The sequence below is a fragment of the Somniosus microcephalus genome, chromosome 2 (genome assembly GCF_052327205.1).
Source record: "Somniosus microcephalus isolate GS21.2 chromosome 2, FLI_Smic_1.0, whole genome shotgun sequence".
In the NCBI taxonomy this organism is placed as follows: Eukaryota; Metazoa; Chordata; class Chondrichthyes; order Squaliformes; family Somniosidae; genus Somniosus; species Somniosus microcephalus.
In genome coordinates, this window is record NC_140988.1 from 195,346,276 (window position 1) to 195,367,451 (window position 21,176).

General features: G+C 43.8%; 1 protein-coding gene across 3 annotated transcripts in view; it reads left to right on the forward strand.

Annotated features, from left to right (window-relative positions):
- The window catches only part of pcdh7b (protocadherin 7b), a 589,810-nt gene that overhangs the window by 393,235 nt on the left and 175,399 nt on the right, over positions 1-21,176 (forward strand). The window contains exon 3 of one of the 3 annotated variants that reach the window (XM_085968264.1): positions 4,778-10,781. The exons of the other annotated variants lie outside the window; for them this stretch is intronic. Within the exon in view, the coding sequence (XP_085824390.1) occupies positions 4,778-4,911 (134 nt within the window). The 3' untranslated portion in view covers positions 4,912-10,781. Of the gene's footprint in view, positions 1-4,777; positions 10,782-21,176 lie in introns of those variants that run through there. 3 annotated transcript variants of the gene reach the window in all.

The window sequence follows — 21,176 nt, forward strand, 5'->3', positions numbered from 1 at the left end:
AATTCTGTAGTTCATCCATGTTTGCCATTGCCTATCCACTGTCGACACTTTAAGTAACATTCCCCAATCCATTCCAGCCAACTCGCGCCTCATATCATCGTAGTTTCCTTTATTTAAATTCAGGACCCTAGCCTCTGAGTCAACTACTTCACTCTCCATCTTAATGAAGAATTCGATCATATTATGATCGCTCTTCCCCAAGGGGCCTCGCACAACAACATTGCTAATTAAACCTTTCTCATTACATAATACCCAGTCTATGATGCCCTGATCTCTAGTTGGTTCCTCGAAATATTGGTCCAGGAAACCATCCCGTATACACTGTAGGAATTCCTCCTCCACAGTATTGTTATTAATTTGGTTAGCCCAATCTATATGTAGATTAAAGTCACCCATGACAACTGCTTTGCCCTTATTGCATGCGTCTCTAATTTCCCGTTTAATGCCATCCCGAACCTCAGCATTACTTTTTGGGGGTCTGTATAAAACTCCCACTAATGTTTTCTGCTGCTTGGTATTTCTCAGCTCTACCCATACAGATTCCACATCATCAGAGCTAATATCCTTCCTTACTATTGTGTTAATCTCTTTAACCAGCAAAGCTACCCCACCTCCTTTTCCTTTTTGCCTGTCCTTCCTGAATATTGAATACCCCTGGATGTTGAATTCTTAGCCTTGGTCACTCTGGAGCTATGTCTCCGTAATTCCAATTACATCATATCCATTTACATCTATTTGCACAGCTAATTCATCCACCTTATTACGAATGCTCCTCGCATTAAGACACAAATGGCTGGATTTTCATTCAGGGGCGTGATGGAGGCGGGTCTACAACTTTCGTGGTTATTGCCCTACCTCCATCGAGATGTGGCCAATCCACGCGATTTTAACTTGATTGACCTTGTTGAGCCCACCCAGCGGGCTCAGCAGGCCAATTAAGGGCCACCCGGCAACAGGTGACGTCACAGACTGAAATTTCATCTGTCAAGAGGTTTTGACAGATGAAATATCAGTGTTTGAAAGCTCTTTGAAGCTGTCAAATACTGACAGTCTTACTTCTAACATGAGTCCTTCTCCACAGACTCAGTTAGAAATCTCTCCTGCACAGAAGGCTGTCACTTTTGACAGTTCGCAGCCATTCTGCTTGCTGTGCCGGTGAGATGAGGAACTCCCGAGACCTAAAGGAAGGAAGGCTGTAAAGGTAAGAAAAGGTCATTTAAACTTCTTTAAACACTCCAGACACACTTACCTTTGCACTCATGCACACATTACTCACCTGAACACCGACATCTCGAACACTCCAAGTCCTTCAACCCAACGGCCCGCCTCCTCTAACTTGGCGTGGTTTGGAGCTGTCGGGAATTCCACACTTCGGCAGGGGGATGGGAACCTAGGTAGTGGAAAAGAGGGAAGTCATATGAAGTCAGAAATAGATGGTAGAAAGGTGAGAAGCAATAAGCAAAGGAGAGAAACACAAAGGGCCAAACTAATTCATAATGAGAGTGTGAAAAAAGCAAGCCTGAAGGCTTTGTATCTTAATGCTAGAAGCATTAGGAACAAGGTGGATGAATTAGTTGTGGAAATAGAGGTAAACAAGTATGATTTGATTGGGATTACAGAAACGTGGCTGCAGGGTGGGCAAGGCTGGGAACTTAACATCCAGGGATATACAATATTTAGGAAGGATCGGCAAAAAGGTAGGGGAGGTGGGGTAGCATTGCTGGTAAAGGAGGGGATTAATGCAATGGAAAGGAAGGATATTAACTCGGATGAAACGGAATCTGTATGGGTAGAAATGAGAAATAGCAAGGGGAGGAAAACGTTAGTGGGTGTGATATATAGGCCTCCAAATAGTAATATGGAGGTGAGGGAAGGCATAAAAAGGGAAATTAGAGAAGCGTGCGATAAGAGCACAGCTGTCATCATGGGTGACTTTAATTTACATATTGATTGGACTACCCAAATTAGTAAAAATTCTGAGGAGGAGGAATTCCTGGAATGTTTTCGGGACGGTTATCTGGACCAATATGTCGAGGAGCCGACTCGAGATCAGGCCATTTTAGACTGGGTATTGTGCAATGAGAAGGGACTTATCAGCAATCTTCTTGTACGAGGCCCCTTGGGTCAGAGCGATCATAATATGATCGAGCTCTCAGTCGAGATGGAGAGTGAGGAAATTGAATCAGAGACTAAGGTCCAGAACTTAAATAAAGGGAATTACGAGGGTATGAGACGGGAATTGGGTAAGATTGATTGGGTGGTGTTTCTGGGGGGATTGACAGTGGAGAGACAATGGCAAGCATTCAAAGATAGAATGGAAGAATTCCAGAACATGTTTATACCGGTTTGGCATAAAAATAAACCTAAAAAGGTGACTCAACCGTGGATAACGAGGGAAATTAGGGACAGCATAAAATCAAAAAAAAGGGCATATCAACTGGCAAAAAAAAGCACCAGACCGGAAGATTGGGGGCAGTACAAGATACAGCAAAAGAGGACAAAGGGATTAATCAGGAAGGGGAAAATAGAATACGAAAGTAAACTTGCAGCAAACATAAAGACAGACTGCAAAAGCTTTTATCGGTATATCAGGAGGAAAAGACTGGTAAAATCCCAAGTCGGTCCCTTGCAGTCCGATTCGGGAGAATATATAATGGAGAATAAGGAAATGGCAGACCAATTAAACTCATACTTTGGTTCTGTATTCACAAAGGAGGACACAAATAACCTCCCAGGAATATCGGCAAACATAGGGACTAATGAGAGGGAGGAGCTGACAGAAATTAGTATCTCTAGGGATATGGTGTTGGGTAAGTTGAGGGGACTGAAGGCCGACAAATCCCCGGGGCCTGATAAACTACATCCTAGGGTACTTAAGGAGGTGGCCCTGGAGATAGCAGATGCTCTAAGGATCATCTTCCGGAACTCCATTGACTCGGGAACAGTACCCGTGGATTGGAGGGTAGCTAATGTTACCCCAATATTTAAAAAGGGGGGTAGAGAGAAAGCAGGGAATTATAGACCAGTAAGGCAAGCCTTACATCGGTTGTGGGCAAAATGCTAGAGTCCATTATTAAGGATAAAATAGCGGAGCACTTGACAAATGGGGAAAGGATCGGACAGAGTCAACATGGATTTACAAAGGGTAAATCGTGTTTGACTAATCTGCTGGAATTTTTTGAGGAAGTAACTGGTAAAATAGATGGGGGAGAGCCAGTGGATGTGGTGTACCTTGACTTCCAGAAAGCCTTCGATAAGGTTCCACACAAAAGATTATCATGCAAAATTAAGGCTCATGGGATTGGGGGCAAAGTATTAACGTGGATAGAGAACTGGCTGGCGGATAGAAAACAGAGAGTTGGAATAAACGGCTCGTTTTCGGAGTGGCAGGCAGTGACCAGCGGGGTGCCGCAAGGATCTGTCCTGGGACCCCAGCTGTTCACAATATATATAAATGATCTGGATCAGGGAATTGGATGCAATATTTCCAAATTCGCTGACGACACTAAACTAGGAGGAGGGGTGGGCTCTGATGAGGATGTCAGGAGGCTACAGTGCGATTTGGACAGGTTGGGGGAATGGGCAGATACGTGGCAGATGCACTATAATGTGGATAAATGCGAGGTTATCCACTTTGGGGGTAAAAACAGGAGGGTAGATTATTATCTAAATGGCAATAGATTGGGAGATGGGGAAGTGCAGAGGGACCTGGGTGTTCTTGTGCACCAGTCACTGAAGGAGAGCATGCAGGTGCAACAGGCGATCAAGAAGGCAAATGGTATGTTGGCCTTCATATCAAGGGGGTTCGAGTATAGGAATAGGGATACCTTACTACAGCTGTACAAGGTGCTGGTGAGACCGCATCTGGAGTATTGTGTACAGTTTTGGTCGCCCCATCTGCGGAAGGATGTTCTTGCCATGGAAAGAGTGCAACGGCGATTCACCAGGCTGATACCTGGAATGGCGGGAATGACCTACGAAGAGAGATTAAATAGTTTGGGCTTGTACTCACTGGAGTTTAGAAGATTGAGAGGGGATCTCATCGAAACATATAAAATTATGGCAGGCCTGGACAGGCTGAATTCAGAGAGAATGTTTCCAATGGCCGGGGAGCACAGAACCAGGGGCCACAGTCTAAAAATAGCGGGCAAATCATTTAAAACAGAGATGAGGAAGAATTTCTTCACTCAAAGAGTGGTGAGCCTGTGGAATTCCCTGCCACAGAGGGCTGTGAAGGCTAATTCAATAAATATTTTCAAGAGAGAATTGGATATATTTCTGAAGGCTAAGGGGATTAAGGGTTACGGAGAAAAGGCGGGGACGGGGTACTGAACTGGTAAGATCAGCTATGATCTCAGACGAAGATCAGCCATGATCTCATTGAATGGCGGAGCAGGCTCGAAGGGCCGAATGGCCTACTCCTGTTCCTATCTCTATGTTTCTATGTTTCAACCTTAAAAATAGGGATTAGGCTAAAAACTGCCTGTTAACTACCGGTTGCACTCTCTGCACACTTAAAATAACTTTTAACATGTATTGCACCAAGTCACTACTTCAATGAAATATAAAAACCCAGTCCAAAAGCTTAAATACAAACTTACCTGAAAGATGTGTGTATCCATTTAAGAAGTGCTGACAGCACCTCTGTCAGTCTGCTGCACTCTCGCTTTTCAGAGCATGCTTAGGACTCCGCACTAAAGTTCAAGTTCACAGAGCATGACGTTAAGGTGGTGTTGCACGCCGACTGATGTCACGCTCTCCATATTTGCATCTCCAGGGCCAGCGCTGCTATCTGAAGGCCCACACCAACTGGCGTCGTTGAGTCCTGCGCCAGAGAAGGGCAGTAGAGTGGTGGTAAGTAGCCCAAATTCTGGGCTATTGAATTCTAAGCTATCTTTCCCAGTCCAGTAAAAATAGTCATAAACATTACTGCACCTGCACAAGATTGTATACAGTGAATATAAGAACATAAGAAATAGGAGCAGGAGTAGGCCATTCAGCCCCTCGAGCCTGCTCCACCATTCAATAAGATCATGGCTGATCTTCTACCTCATCTCCACTTCCCTGCACTATCCCCATATCCCTTGATTCCCTTAATATCCAAAAATCTTTCGATCTCTGTCCTGAATATACTCAACGACTGAGCCTCCACATCCCTCTGGGGTAGAATATTCCACAGATTCACCATCCCCTAAGTGAAGACATTTCTTCTCATCTCAGTCCTAAATGGCTGACCCCTTATTCTGAGACTGACCCCTGGTTCTAGACTCCCCAGCCAGGGGAAACATCCTCCCTGCATCTATCCTGTCAAGCCCTGTAAGAATTTTGTACATTTCAAAGAGAGCACCTCTCATTCTTCTAAACTCTAGAGAATATAGGCCTAGTCTACTCAATCTCTCCTCGTAGGACAATCCCCCCATCCCAGGAATCAGTCTGGTGAACCTTTGTTGCACTCCCTCTATGGCAAGTATATCCTTCCTTAGGTATGGAGTCCAAAACTGTACACAATACTCCAAGTATGGTCTCACCAGGGCCCTATATAATTGCAGTAAGACATTTTTAATCTTATACTCAAATCCTCTTGTAATAAAGGCCAGCATACCATTTGCTTTCCTAATTGCTTGCTGTACCTGCATGTTGACTTTCAGTGATTCGTATACAAGGACACCCAGGTCCCTCTGAACACCAACATTTCCCAATCTCTCACCATTTAAAAAAAATACTCTGCTTTTCTATTTTTCCTACCAAAGTGAGTTGTTGAAATGCTTATCTAGTGTTGTATAAACTGTGCCACAATATAAACAGAACAGATCTTACAGCACCAGAATGGAAAGGAAAATTGAATGGGGTTTTTAATGTGTGGTCAATCTGATCTGACAAAGTTACCCCCATTGACTCTAGGAATTCTAGGTGGTTTAGAAATCCAAACGGACAAACAAATATGACATGAAAAATATTTAAAAAGCACAATTGTGCAGCAGACAAAGAAATCCTGCAACAAACCTCTGTAGTGTGAAGAAAACAGCCACAGCAAAAACAGTCCTGCAAAGTAACCATCCTGCCTGAAATATAGAGAACCAGAGCACAAATTAGTTCACAGTAGAAAAAGTGTCATGACCGTCCAAAAGGTTGAGTTAGCCAAGATGATAGCAGGACAAAACAGAACAGAAAGTGGGCTGGATCATGTGCCAGAACCAATCATGGAAAGTAATAACAAAGAGATAGACCTCGTCAATAAAATGAGATTCACATCTCATTTCCTTACTTAACATGTTTCACCTAGGTTAGTGGCTATCATATGAGGTATATATGTGATATAATTTAGGTGAAAATGGGTTGAACAAATAAATCTAGTACAATTTACCAATTTTATCAAGTAGCTCAATCGGCTAGTACTGTTACTATATTTTTGTTCTGCTTCCTTCCTCCATCATGTAGCTCTGTCTCCTGGTCTATCATCCTGTCTGTCACCTACCTCTGTTACATAGTTTGATTATCTACTTCTGTCACCTAATTTTTTTCATCCTCTTCTGTTCATTAGGATCTGTTATATATTTCTGTTTCATAGTTCTATCTGCTAATCCTGTCACCTCATTCAGTCACCTAGTTACGTTACATGTTTCTGTCATCTAATACTGTCACTTTCTGCTGTCAGTTAGTTCAGCCATTTTGTGGGGAATTATGTTATTTCTGTTCTGAACTGACTTCTGCAGTAGTTCACGGTATTTCATGTACATTGACTGATATTCTATTCAGACTCAGATATTTTATGCTGAGTTACTAGTATTTCATTCAGACTTACTGGTGGATTTCATGCAGCCTTGGTGGTTTGTATTCCAGAATTATGGTTATCTGTGTGATACATTTGGTCTTGAAATTACACTTTATGAAGATTAGCATATGAGCACTTAAAATATTCATATTTAATTACTTCAGGCATTAACCTGTTTATTTGCCTTTGTTAAAATAGTAGACTAAAATGAACAAATCAAGCATTTGCACACTAATCTTCACAGAGTAATTTCAAAGCCTTGCTATTTTTTCTGTATGCTTTATAAAGAAAGAAAGACTTGCATTTATATAGCGCCTAACTGGACATCTCAAAGCACTTTACAGCCAATGAAGCAGAGTCACTGTTGTAATGTGAACAAACAGCAATGTGAAAATGCCCAGATAATCTGTTTTTGTGATGTTGATTGAGGGAGAAACATTGGCCAGGACACCAGGGATAACTCCCCTACTCTTCTTTGAAATAGTGCCATGGGACCTTTTACGTCCACCTGAGAGAGCAGATGGGGCCTCGGTTTAACATCTCATCTGAAAGACGGCACCTCCAACAATGCAGCACACCCTCAGCCCTGCACTAGAGTGTCAGCCTAGCTTTATGTGCTGAAGTTCCTGCAGTGGGACTATGAACCCACAACCTTCTGACTCGGAGGCGAGTGTGCTACCGCTGACACATACTTCAAGGCCACCTAATATTATGGTGGTCCCAGATTGTTTTTACATTAATTTTAAAATAAGTTACAGGCTAGAAAATCGGTGCCTTAGTGCCTCCCGTTAGCGCCTTCAGGGGCAATAACAGGGCACTAAGGACTTACCGCCTGGGCGTGGCGATGTTACTGCCGCCTGCAAAATTCACCTTTTTGTGATGGCAGTAATCCCTAGCGCCATGATCTCCTGTGCCCGGAGATCATGACTTCATCTGGCAGCGCATCGTCCCGGTAGCGCCCTAGACCCAAAATTCATTTCCGCCCCCTGCAGCTTCACCGGGCGATGACACTGACAGCTGCAGGATATGTTCATCGGGAGGCCGGGTGCTTCGGGGGCGATACCTAAAGGCGAGGTGGCCGAGGTAAGTTTAAAATAAAGTCTGAAATGCTCTTTGCATTTTTTTTTGTTTCGTCACCACCCATCGATCAGCCCGACACTGCCGCAGTGCATCGGGCTGATCTGGCCGCATCGTGGCTTCCGCCAGGGACCAGGTAAGTTTTTTCCTTGCAGAGCCTGCAGTGATGGCCCTTCCCTTTAAGGGAGGCAGCGCTGCACGGCCCATTGTGCAGTGCTGCACACCTACCGCCCCGCCTGCTACCTGTTGTGCTCCAGGAGGAAGTGGAGTGCTTGATTTAGCGCTCCACTTCCTTCCTGGAGCGCAAAACTGAATTTTTTAATAGTTGAGAACCATTAGTGACTAGTGCTAATTTTCTCAATTTTTAAATTTAGCACCCAAACGGGGCTATAATGAATTTCTCCCCCATATTTGTTCACCATTTCATTATTGTGCACAATTCATTCTGTGTTAAACAGCTATACATACAAAATCTCTTTACATCCAGTACTGTTTCAACTTATATGTTCAGGTAATTTTGTTCACCAGAGTAGCAGAAACTTTGAAACTATGTTGAGTTTAGAAATTGAGAGTAAGAGAAAAATAAAATTAAAAGAAAGCAGTAAAGAAGAGAAGAAGGCACCATCGATAGCACAACTACTTAAGGCAGTGAGTAGCTGAGTCTTAGGTCCGATTTTAACTCCAGGTGGATTCCCCGCTCAGGCCTGAGTTAAAATTACAGTCGGGTTTCAATGATGTCATCGGGCCGCAACTTGCAAATGTAAAGAAGGACCCCGTTGGCTCCAGGCGCGTATCCTTGCTGCCTGCTCAGGAGAGCAGGTTAAAATAGCAGATGTTGGGATCATGGCAGCTTTTGGACAGGTAAAAGCCAGGGTGATTTTAACTGCCCACTCGCCAGGTTTCTGCTGAACAAGTAGAGTTAAAATCGGCCCCTAATTAAAGACAATGGGCCCAAAGTTCCTCAGCTCTTCTGGTGCACTCGCACTGTAATTCTGGATATGACAGGTCCTGGATTTGTGCTCCAGCCCCTGCTCAAAAAAAATAAAAAAAACCTTCCTATCCAGCCAGAAGGAGCAGGAGGACTCCCCTGACTCCACAGGAATCGCGTTCAACCCTCTCTCCAGCTCCCCAGCCCAGGACTTACCTGATGGCCACTTCCGCAAGATATGTGGCCCAATATTAGCGCCTCCCTTGCGGCGAGTTTCCTGTAGAGGCAGTGGTCTCGCATAGTGGTTAATGTTAGAACCATTGCTGTTCGCAATACGTATAAATGATCTTTAATCAGGTATAGGGAGCAAATGTCAAAATTTACAGGTGACATAAAAATAGGCAACATGGTTAACTGTGATGAAAACTGTAAGTGACTTTGGGAGGACGTAGACGGGTGGGCATATAGATGACAGATAAAATTAATGCAAAGAAATATGAGGTGATAGATTTTGGGAGGTGAAGTAAGGAGAGGAATATACACTAAATGGTAGAATTTTAAAAGGAGTAGAGGAGCAGAGAGGCTTCGGAGTTCATATGCAAAAACCTTTAATAGTGAGAGGACAAGTTGATAAAATTATTTTCAAAAATGCACATAGAATCAGAATAGTACAGCACAGAAGGAGGCCGTTTGGCCCATCGAGACTGCACCAGCTCTTTCAAAGAGCAATCCAATTAGTCCCACTCCCCCGCTCTTTCCCCATAACCCTGCTATTTTTTCTCCTTCAAGCATTTATCCAATTCCCTTTTGAAGGCTTCTATTGAACCTGTATCCACCACCCTATCAGGCAGTGCATTCCAAATCCTAACCACTCGTTACAGAAAAAAGTTTTTCTTCATGTCGCATCTGGTTCTTTTGCCAATCACCTCAAATCTGTGCCCTCTCATTATCGACCCTTCAGTCATTGGGAACAGTTTATCTTTACTTACTCTTATCTAAACTTTTCATGGTTTTAAACACCTCTATCAAATCTCCTCTTAGCATTCTCTGCTCTAAGGAGAACAACCACAGCTTCTCCAGTCTATCCACATAACTGTAATCCGTCATCTGTTACCATTCTAGTAAATCTCTTCTGTACCCTCTCCAAATATTTTACGTCCTTCCTAAAGTGTGGTGCCCACAATTGGACACAATACTCCAGCTGGGACTGAACTAGTGTTTTATATCGGTTTAGCATAACTTCCTGGCTTATGTACTATATGGGGGGAATTTTAACCCCAAAAAACAGGTGGGTTGTGGTCAGGTGGAAGGTTAAAGAGTTAAAAAACGGAATCTCGACCCCAGCGAACCTCCAACCTGCCCACTTCCGGTTTTAACGGAGGCGAGATGGGGATGGGCAGCCAACCTGCTCCCAGGAGGTGGGTCGCCTATTTAAATATTATAATGGGGCAGGCGTGCCTCAGGGTGATCCACCATTTTCAATTTAACTCTGGCTGGACAGGTTTCAGCGCCATTGACAACTCCTCGGATAATGAAGCAGTTCATGCCCGCATGCAACAAGACCTGGACGACGTTCAGGCTTGGGCTGATAAGTGGCAGCTAACATTCGCGCCACAGAAGTGCCATGCAAAGAGTACCCCCAACAAGTGAGAGTCTAAGCACCGCCCCTTGACATTCAATGGCATTACCATCGCCGAATCCCCCACCTTCAACATCCTGGGGGTCACCATTAACCAGAAACTTAACTGGACCAGCCACATAAATACTGTAGCAATGAGCAGGTCAGAGGCCAGGATCTGCGGTGAGTGTCTCACCTCCTGACTCCCCAAAGCCTTTCCACCATCTACAACGCACAAGTAAGGAGTGTGATGGAATACTCTCCACTTGCCTGGATGAGTGCAGCTCCAACAACACTCAGGAAGCTCGATACCATCCAGGAAAAAACAGCCCGCTTGATTGTCACCCCATCAACTACCTTCAACATTCATTCCCTCCACCACTGGTGTACCGTGGCTGCAGTGTGTACCATCTACAAGATGCACTGCAGCAACTCACCCAAGGCTTCTTCGGCAGCACCTCCCAAACCCGCGACCTCTTCCACCTAGAAGGACAAGGGCAGCAGGTGCATGGGAACACCACCACCTCCAAGTTCCCCTCCAAGTCACACACCATCCTGACTTAGATGTATATCGCCGATCCTTCATCGTCGCTGGGTCAAAATCCTGGAACTCCCTACCTAACAGCACTGTGGGAGTACCATCACCACATGGACTGCAGCGGTTCAAGACGGCGGCTCACCACCACCTTCTCAAGGGCAACTAGGGATAGGCAATAAATGCTGGCAATGCCAGTAAAGCCCAGATCCCATAAACACATTTTTTAAAAAGTGCCTTTAAACTTACTTGCTGGATCCAGCATCTCTGCCTCACCCAAACCCCCCACGATCAAACAGCACCCCTTCCCCCAACTCTTCTGATCTCTTCCGGCCTCCCCCCCCCCAGCAAGGCCTCTGACCTCACACCCACCCCCCCCCCCCCTACTCGTGCAGGCCCCTGATCTCCTGCCACGAGGCCTCCAATTTTCTCCGACCTCCTCTGAGGCCTCTGATCCCCCCTTTGGGTTTCTGACCTCCCCGCTCCAGCCCCTGATCATCTTCCTGGTATCCCCTCCCCGATCCTCCTCTGGCCCCTGACCACCCTTTCCCCCTCTTAACACAAGTTAGTCAAACACAATTTGCCCTTAACAAATCCATGCTGGCTCTCCTTTATTAGTCCATGCTTTTCCAAGTGGCTGTTAATTTTTTTCCGGATTATTGTTTCTAAAATGTTCCCCACCACCGACGTTAAGATGACTGGCCTATAATTCCCAGGTTTATCTTTCTCCCCTTTTTTGAACAAGGGTGTAATCCTCCAGTCCTCTGGCACCACCCCTTATCTAACGAGGATTGGAAGATTGTGGCCAGCACCCCCGCAATTTCTACCCTTACTTCCCTCAGCAACCTAGGATGCATCCCATTTGGACTGGGTGCCCTCCCTTTCCCCCTTGTAGGAATGTACTTAGAGTGTACCAGAACCATCTCCCCTTTAAAGGCCACCCATTGCTCCATTATATTTCTACCTGCCATTCTTTGACTCCAACTTACCCAGGCCAGATCCTTCCTCAATTCTCTGAAATTAGCCCTCCTCCAGTTAAGTATTTTTATTCTAGATTTATCCTTGTCCTTCTCCATAACCTAAACCTTATGATACTATGATCACTATTCCCAACATGCTCTCCAACTGTGACATTCTCCACTTGACCCTCTTCATTCCCCAGGACTAGATCCATCAATGCCTCCATCCTCATTGGGCAGGAAACTATACTGATCAAGAAAATTCTCCTGAACACACTTTAGAAATTTTCTGCCCTTAACACAATCACTGCCCCTTTCATTATTGGGGTAGTTAAAGTCTCTCATTATCACTACTCTATAGTTCTTGCTCCTCTCAGTAATTTCTTTGCAAATCTGCTCCTCTATCTCCATCCCACTATTTGGTGGTCTATAAAATACAGCAGGTAGTGTAATAGCTCCTTTATTGTTTCTCAACTCCACCCAAATAGATTCTGATTTGATCCCTCAAGGACATTCTCTCTTTCTAGCACTGTAATATTTTCCTGAATCAAAACTGCTACCTCTCCTCCCTTTTTTCCTTTCCTATATTTCCTGAATAACTTGTACCCAGGAATATTAAATATCCACGCCTCCCCTTTCTTGAGCCAGGTCTCGGTTGGGTCACTACATCATAATCCCACGTGGCTATTTGTGCCTGCAGCTCACCAACTTTATTAACCACGCTTTGTGCATTTACACACATGCACTCCAAATCTAACTTAGACCTCTTTGTATTTTCTATGATCCCACCTAATTCTGTATTATTTCTAACTCTAACTGTCTCTGTTCACCTTGTTTCTACTTTTTAATACTACAACCTGGTGCCCAAGCCCCTGCCGAATTAGTTAACCTGCCCACAAGGATATTAGTCCCAGCTCTGTTCAGGTGCAACCCATCCATCTTGAACTGGTCCCTCCTGCCATAGAATTGGTCCCAGGAACCTGAGCCCTCCCTCCTGCACCATGTCTCTCTGCTTCTTAGGCAGTCCCTCAGAACCAAGGATGACTTGCTTCCACATTAAAAATGAGTTCGCAGGTGACTGATGAGTCCAATGCGGGACCTACATTCTCTGTCACAGGTGGGGCAGACGGTGGTTGAAGGGGCGGGTGGGTTGGGTGCTTGGGTTGACTTGCGCTTGGCTTCCGCTTGCTACCGGCGAAGAGACTCGAGGTGTTCGGCGCCTTCCCGGATGCTTCTCCTCCACTTTGTGCGGTCTTCGGCCAGGGATTCCCAGATGTCGATGGGGATGTTACACTTTTTCAAGGAGGCTTTGAGGGTGTCCTTGAAGCATTTCCTCTGCCCACCTGGGGCTCTCTTGCCGTGCCGGAACTCCGAGTAGAGCGCTTGTTTTGGGAGTCTCGTATCGGGCATGCGGAAAATGTGACCCGTCCATCAGAGCTGATTGAGCGTGGTCAGAGCTTCATGTCTCTAGCTACTCATTAACCTACCATGTCTTCCTATTTCTACTCTCACTAGCACGTGGCACTGGGAGTAATCCAGAGCTTACTACCTTTTGAGATTCTGCTTTTTTAACTCCTTCACTCGCTCCTTAAACTCTGACTACTGGACCTCAACCCTCTTCTTCCCTATGTCATTGGTTCCAATATAGACCACAACTTCTGGCTCTTCCCCTTCCCCACTGCAGAATGTTCTGCACCCTCTCAATGATGTTCTTTACCCAGGCACCAGGGAGGCAACATTCCATACAGTCTCACATCAACATTAGCAGAACTGCCTGTCTGTCCCCCTGACTATTGAATCCCCATGAGTATTAAGTGTATAATCCAAGCTGAGACTTCAGTCTAGTACTGTGGGAGTGCTGCATTGTCAGAGGTGTCATTAAAAAAATCCACCATATTCAAAGAAGAGCAGGGCTATCTCTTTATATCTTGGCCAACATCAATCCATCAACCAACACCATCAAAACAGATCATTTATTTTATTTACTCTTTGTGGAACTTTGCTGTGCACAAATTGGGGCTGCAACTGCCCACTGCAGTCCAAAAGTAATTCATTGGCTATGAAGCATTTTAGGATATCCTGAGGACATAAAAGGCAATATAACACTTTTATATTTTTCATATTATATATAGAAAATGCTGGAGATACTCAGCAATTCAGGCAGCATCTGTGAAAAGAGAAACAGAGTTAACGTTTCAGGTCGATGACCTTTTGTCAGAACTGGAAAAAAGCAGGAAATGGAACAGATTTTTAAGCAAGTGCAGGGGCTGGGAAAGGGGGGAGGGGATGAAAGAACAAAAGGGAATGTCTGTGATAGGATAGAAGGCAGGAGAGGTTGAGAGACATTGAGATATTCAAGGCAAAAGGATATATATTTTATATATATATTCTTTCTTGCTCTTTTCTTTCTTTTTCTTTCTGGAGTACAAAAGCAAAGAGGTGATTCTAAATCATTATATAAATCATTGGTTAGGCTGCAGTTCGAATATTGTGTCCATTTTTGGTTACCCTAAATTAGGAAAGATGTTAAGGCAATGGAGAGAGGACAGAAGAGATTTACTAAAATGATAAAGGGGATGAGAGGCTTTAGTTATGAGGAAAGTCTAAAGAAACTGTGGCTATTTTCATTAGAACAGAGAAGATTAAGATATCTGAGAGTGGTGTTCAAAATTATAAGGGGCTTAGATACAGTTAATCAGAAAAAAATATTTCCACTGCTTGGTGAACTAGTAACTAGCGGGCCTAAATTAAGATCATCACCAAAACGATGAAGGGAGAGATTTGGGGAATTCTTTTTTTTTGCAGAGGGCTGTTAGGACATGGAATGTCCTACCAGAAACAGTGGTGGAAGCAGAATCTTTAATAGCTATTAAAAGTGATAATGAATAGATGTTTAAAAATGAATAAAAGAGTATGGGACAGGGCAGGAATGGGTAAATTGGGTAGCTCTTTCAGTGAGCTAGCACAAAAACAATAAGTCAAATTACCTCCTATATTGTAAAGTTCAACAATTCTACGATTTCCTCTATAATGAGACAGTATTATTCTGGAAAACAGCTCATCCATTAAGATCAATTATTTAAAGGATTGAAGTGTTAACTAATAAGTGTAATTAAACCTTGTTGCTGTTGTCCGTATAAAATTGTTATCATTTTTATATTAACAGTTAGAAATAAGCAGATTTCTACATGACACTGCTCCAAGAAAAGCTATTGTCATGTTCATCATCTATGGTTAATTTGAATATGAATAATTTTCTTTGTGAAAAAACCTCTTTGGAGAGCAATCCATCTCTTTTATACACTAGCTGACCCTGTTGGTGAATGTTGTTGTATTTTTCCAGTAGAGCATTTTTTTTGTCTAGGCTTTAAGTAACTCATTACATACTTGGCATCAGACCAAGACCTGATTTTAGATGCAATGTCTCGGTGTTAAAAATCCGTGACATAGAATTCAGTTCAAGATTGTTGTTATTTCACTTCAAAGGTTACCTTTTACAAAATATAAAAATGCCTTGACTACCAAGTTATGATATGAATACAGATTAGAATACATTTGGGGTTTACAGATGACTGTTTAAATGTTTGTTACAGGCAACCAATGACTATAACAAATCATTTCACTAATCTCTGTTAAGGACATTTCCTGCTTGTGGTTCACAGGTTCTGTGCTGGAATAGACAATTTCAAGCGAGCTCATCAGTTTATATATTTTCTAGGTGCATTATGATTGTGCAGTTAATAATAGATGTTTTAGAAGGCATTAATGAATAAAATCCTGATTTGCTTGAGGGAGTTATTGAACCTACCAAGGGCTGTGGCCATACTACAGCAACTGATCTTAGATTGGTAGTTACAGTATTGATTCACAATGGCAACACCTGATTTACATTGCCTGGCTGCAAATCCAATTCTTGTGGTCAGGAGGGCAGTCTGTGGATGCATGCTCCATTTCGAACTGGTGAATATTAAACACAATGTGAGTACAGGCAGCAGCATCGACTTTCTTAAAGCAATTAAATAAGTTCTGCTTAAGTTGATAAAATAACCAGGAGATATTTAAACTTAGCTTGATGCTACATTGCAGTTAGACTGCACCTGCTCTCAAACCAAAGTGATGTGTGACAACTTTCCTGGGGCAGTGTTACACCGTGGCACCTCCGAGTCTGACAAAACTCGACTGTAATTTTTGCTGTGAAGCAGTAACTATGCCCTATGTCACACATTTGTGCAAAAATATAGTGAAGTTTGGTCTGGATGTTACATTTGCACATGTTCTCATATTTTAATGCTTGCTGCTTTACTTAAAAATGAATAATTACAGTTGAAGATGCAAGAACATTTATTTCTGTAAGGATTTGCCCTGCCCCCTAGATATGCAACACTAAAAGGTCCTACATATCTTGCTTTTGTGAAGGGGATATAGACAGAGCTGGCAGTAATGATTAGTCTGAACAACATACAGAAGGGATTAACTTCAATATATATTTTCAAATTCTTTCTGCGTTTACCATAATCTTACTTCAGATTCTTTCTTGTTTCTACCTTACAGCAATCATTATTTCTAGAATCTTCCACGCTGCTGCCTCACTACGGTCTGTGACCTTCAATTCCTCAGTGTTGGTATCAAAATGATTTTCATTTTAAGCTTTTCTATCTCATATTCTGACAGAGATCTTTATTTCCATCCATTGTCAGTAGTTCTTTCTCTGTGGAGTACAGTCCTTGGCCACAGCCAGTCAGCCTATTCTCATTGCATGTTGCTACCTCCTTTACTGCAGCCCCTCCTCATGCTGTTCCCACCTCAAAGCCATGCACCTGTGTCAAGGTATGGAAAGAGCACCGAAGCACAGCACCAAAATTAGGGCAAGCAACCTTGGGTCATAATGAATAACTTACATTAGCATGCAAGAGACTTCCCTGTGCTTATGAGGCATAAATGAACATGAAGCTGCCACACATTATTTAGGTTCCATAATGTGCCATATGAATATGTTTGCTCTGATGGTTCATTTTCAGAACTAACAGTTTATTATCTCCAAGATGATACAAAAAACATTTTTGTGATCTGCCCAGTTACTTCAGCTCAATTTTCTGCATTGCTGTTACATGGGATGTTTATTTAAGTCCCTAAGAAATACAGTAAAAATTCATTGGAAAATTAATTTTGCGCAACTTTTTTTGTTTTTGTCTGGGCTGGAGTGACTAGATATCGCACTGAGCAGCACTTCCCATAGAACCCACTTGTCTTCTGTGTGTCCATCTATTTCCAACTCTGGCCTGTTGCGTGTTCTGGTCCTTTAACCTTTTTACCCTGATGCGGGAGCTTGTCACGTGTGAGTTGCTTGGTATTCTACATTTCTTTATTGCCGTTTGCTGTACTTCTTCCCCTGTTTGAAATGTATTTTTCATATTGAACCATGGTACCTTTTTACTGTGATTTGTATTGAATCTGATCACAGCCACTGTCGTTTATTAGTGAACAGTGATGACTCTCAATAACTATGATTTAAACAATAGAATACTGTGGCTGCACAAATAAGAACTGTATAGTGTTTTATGTGCATTCTTGCAATCATCCTTCAGTCATAACATTACAATGTCAGCCAAGGAATATTAGGGCTGTAACTGGAGCCAAGTTGTAGCCTTAAGCAGAGCTTCCATCTCTCCAGTGACTATGATAAGTATTATGTCCGTGTATAATTGAGACACGGACTGCAGGAGTTGATTATAACAAGTCTTTACTGAATGGAGACAACCTGGAAAACTGAAACTACAGAAGCCTGCTAGGGCCTTTTATACAGGGGTGGTCACTGCCGGTACTGCAGTCTGAGACCAGTTATTCCCTTAAAGGTACATACACAACAATTCCTCCCCTTTTAGATAAACAGTACATAACATTCATTTAACAACTAAATAATAACTAATTACAGTTACGGTTGCTAGATACATTGGTTGAAGTTAAGCAATTATAAGTTCAGTCTTTGAGGAGGCTTCCTGATTCTGTCTGGATAACGCCTCTTTGGGATATCAGGTTCTTCTGGCAAGGTTGAGTCAGGATCAATGTCGTCGTTTGGTTCATCTGCTTCCACTATCACTGATTCTGCGGTAGATGCAATTGGTACTTCGGTTTCATCGCCAGGTGTATCAGATCGTGGTGTGGAGTTGACGTTTTCCAGTGACTCTAGAATCTGGTCAGCATAGCGTCTTACAATGCTCTCCAACGTCCATGGTATACATTAGAGGTCCTTGCCGTGTACAGATCATTCCTGGCTGCCATTTCTCTGTGCGGTAGTCCCGGGCCAAAACTGGTTGGCCTATCTTAAAACTCCTGGTCGGCCTTTCATTCATATTCTGAAACTGCCTGTTCTCCACATCTCTTCTGATGTTTGGCTTAACCAAATCCAAGCAGCATCGTAGTCTTCGATTGAAGAACATCATGGCTGGAGTTTGGTTGGTAACTGCATGTGTCGCATTCCGGTAGGCAAAAAATAAGTTATCCACCTTGTGTTGTAGGGGTATATCTTCATTACACATTGCCTTGATAGCCTTCTTGAATGTTTGAACAAACCTCTCGGCCAATCCATTAGTGGCCGGATGATATGGGGCGGATGTGTAATGCTTAACACCATTGTTCTTTAAGAACCTCCGGAACTCTTCAGACACAAACTGTGGTCCATTGTCAGAGCAAATCTGTTCAGGCAGCCCATTCCTGGCGAATATGGTTCGTAAGACTGTGATAGTTTTTTCTGTGGTGGTTGAGGACATTTTTATTACCTCTGGCCACTTTGAATGTGCATCCACCGCAATTAAAAACATCGAGTCCATAAAGGGACCAGCAAAATCAATGTGCACCCTTTGCCATGGAGATGAGGGCCACTCCCATGGATGTAGAGGGGCTTGTGGTGGGGCGTTTTGGACCTTCTGGCATCCTGCACAGCTCTTGGTCATCTCTTCGATTTCTCTATCGATTCCTGGCCACCACACAAACGCTCTGGCTAAGTTCTTCATTTTTACCCCTCCCAGATGACCCTCATTAAGCTCATTGAGCACTCTATCCTTCAATTTGGGTGGAATTACTATTCTGGATCCACACATCAAGGTTCCTCTGCACACTGACAGCTGTTCTCTTCTCGGCGAGAATGCTGGCAGCAGTGGTTCGCCATGTGCTGGCCATCCCTTCACCATTAAATCATAGGCCCAGGAGAGTGTCGGGTCATTTTGTGTTTCCCTTTCTATGTTTGCATTCGTCACAGGGAGACATTTGACTATAGTCGAGTGGAATAACTCCACTGGATCCACTGCCAGTTCTTCTTCCACCGTCGGCAACGGTAGGCGCGACAATCCATCAGCATTCCCATGCTGTTTAGTTCCTTTGTACTCGATGTCATATTGGTGTGCCCCTAGGAAAAGGGACCACCTCTGTAGCCGTTGTGCCGTCATTATCGGTACGCCCTTCTGAGGGTTGAAAATGGAGACGAGAGGTTGATGATCAGTTAGTAGAGTAAATCTCTGACCGTGCAGGTAGTGATTGAACTTCTTCACCCCCACACCAGGCTGAGGGCCTCTCTGTCAATCTGGGCATAGTTACGCTCGGCTGAAGTTAACGAGCGTGACGCAAAAGCTATCGGCCTCCCTGAACCATCAAGGAATTTATGTGACAGTACCGCCGCAACACCATAGGGAGACGCATCACACGCCAGTCTTATCGGTAGTGATGGGTTGTAGTGAGCCAATACTTCTCTTGAAGTGATTAGGTCCTTACTCTTCTGAAAGGCCCGCTTACATTCATCGTTCCATTTCCATGCTACTCCCGTTCGTACTAGGGCGTTCAGTGGATGCAGAATTGTGGACAAATTCGGCAAAAACTTACGGTAGTAATTCACCAATCCGAGGAATGACCTCAGTTGCGACACATTTTCAGGCGCCTGCAGCCTTAACTACCGCTTCAATTTTGTCAGGGGACTTATGCAACCCCTCTTCATCAATCACGTGGCCACAATACGATATCTGTTTCTTAAAAAACTCGCACTTAGGGCGATTGGCTCGTAGCCCATGTTCACGTAGTCTAGTGAGCACCTGCTCTAGGTTGGCAAGGTGTTCACTGTCATCTTCACCTGTCACTAGGATGTCGTCCAAGTAACACTGAGTCCCCGGAATCCCTTGCAGGACTCGTTCCATCGCTCTTTGCCATATCGCCGGAGCCGATGCTACTCCGAATACTAGTCGATTATACTGGTAAAGACCTTTGTGAGTGTTTATCGTGAGATACTTCCTAGAGGATTCTTCAACCTCCATCTGCAAATATGCTTGTGCTAGGTCAATTTTTGTAAAACGCTTCCCTCCAGATAGTGAGGCGAAGATATCTTCTATCCTTGGAAGAGGATATGTACTGTGTGAAGGACTGGGTTCACCGTCACCTTGAAGTCCCCACAGATGCGAATCTTCCTTGGCTCCTCAGATTTATTGTTTAACGTTTTCTTCATGACAGGAACGATGGGTGTCGCCCACTCGCTCCAGTCTACCTTAGATAACACGCCTGCATTCTCCAGATTCTCCAGCTCTGCCTCGACGGCTGGGCGAATTGCATATGGTACCGGTCTTGCTTTGAAAAACTTGGGAATTGCATTCTCCTCTATTTTTATCGAGGCGGTTACGCCTTTAAGAGTGCCCAGTTCTTGTTGAAATACCTCTTTGGCGTCAACTAAGATTGTTGTCAATCGTCCAGGAGTGACGTCGTCATCCTTTTTACCAGCCACTGTCAGTGCCTGAATGGAGTGCCAGTCTAAACTTATCTTTCTGATCCATTCACGTCCCAATAACGGTGGTCCACCATCTTGCAGAATGTAGAGATACAATTTCCGTATTTTCTTGCCGTTGTATTCGACAGGCACCCTTATTTTTCCTCTGGGGTATACTTTTTGCCCCGTATACGTCCTCAAGACAATGGATGTCTCTCTCAAGGGTATGTGTGAGAATAGCCGCTCGTAGTCTCGTCGATTCATGACGTTTAGAGCTGATCCTGTATCCAATTCCACTTTGACTTGGGACCCTGCTATCGTGAGTGTGACCCAAATGGTTTGGTGATCCTCTTTTGCGATTACGTTGTGAAGTTTGAGACAGCTTAGTCTCTTGTTCCCGGATTCACTATCGCTCATCTGGTCTTCGGAACTACTGTCCGTCATCTTTTGTACTTTCCTGTATGGTTCCTTAGTAGCCTTTTTGTTGTCGTTGGTCTTCTTCCCAGACCTGCAAGCTCGTGCAATGTGTCCCATCTTTCCGCATTGC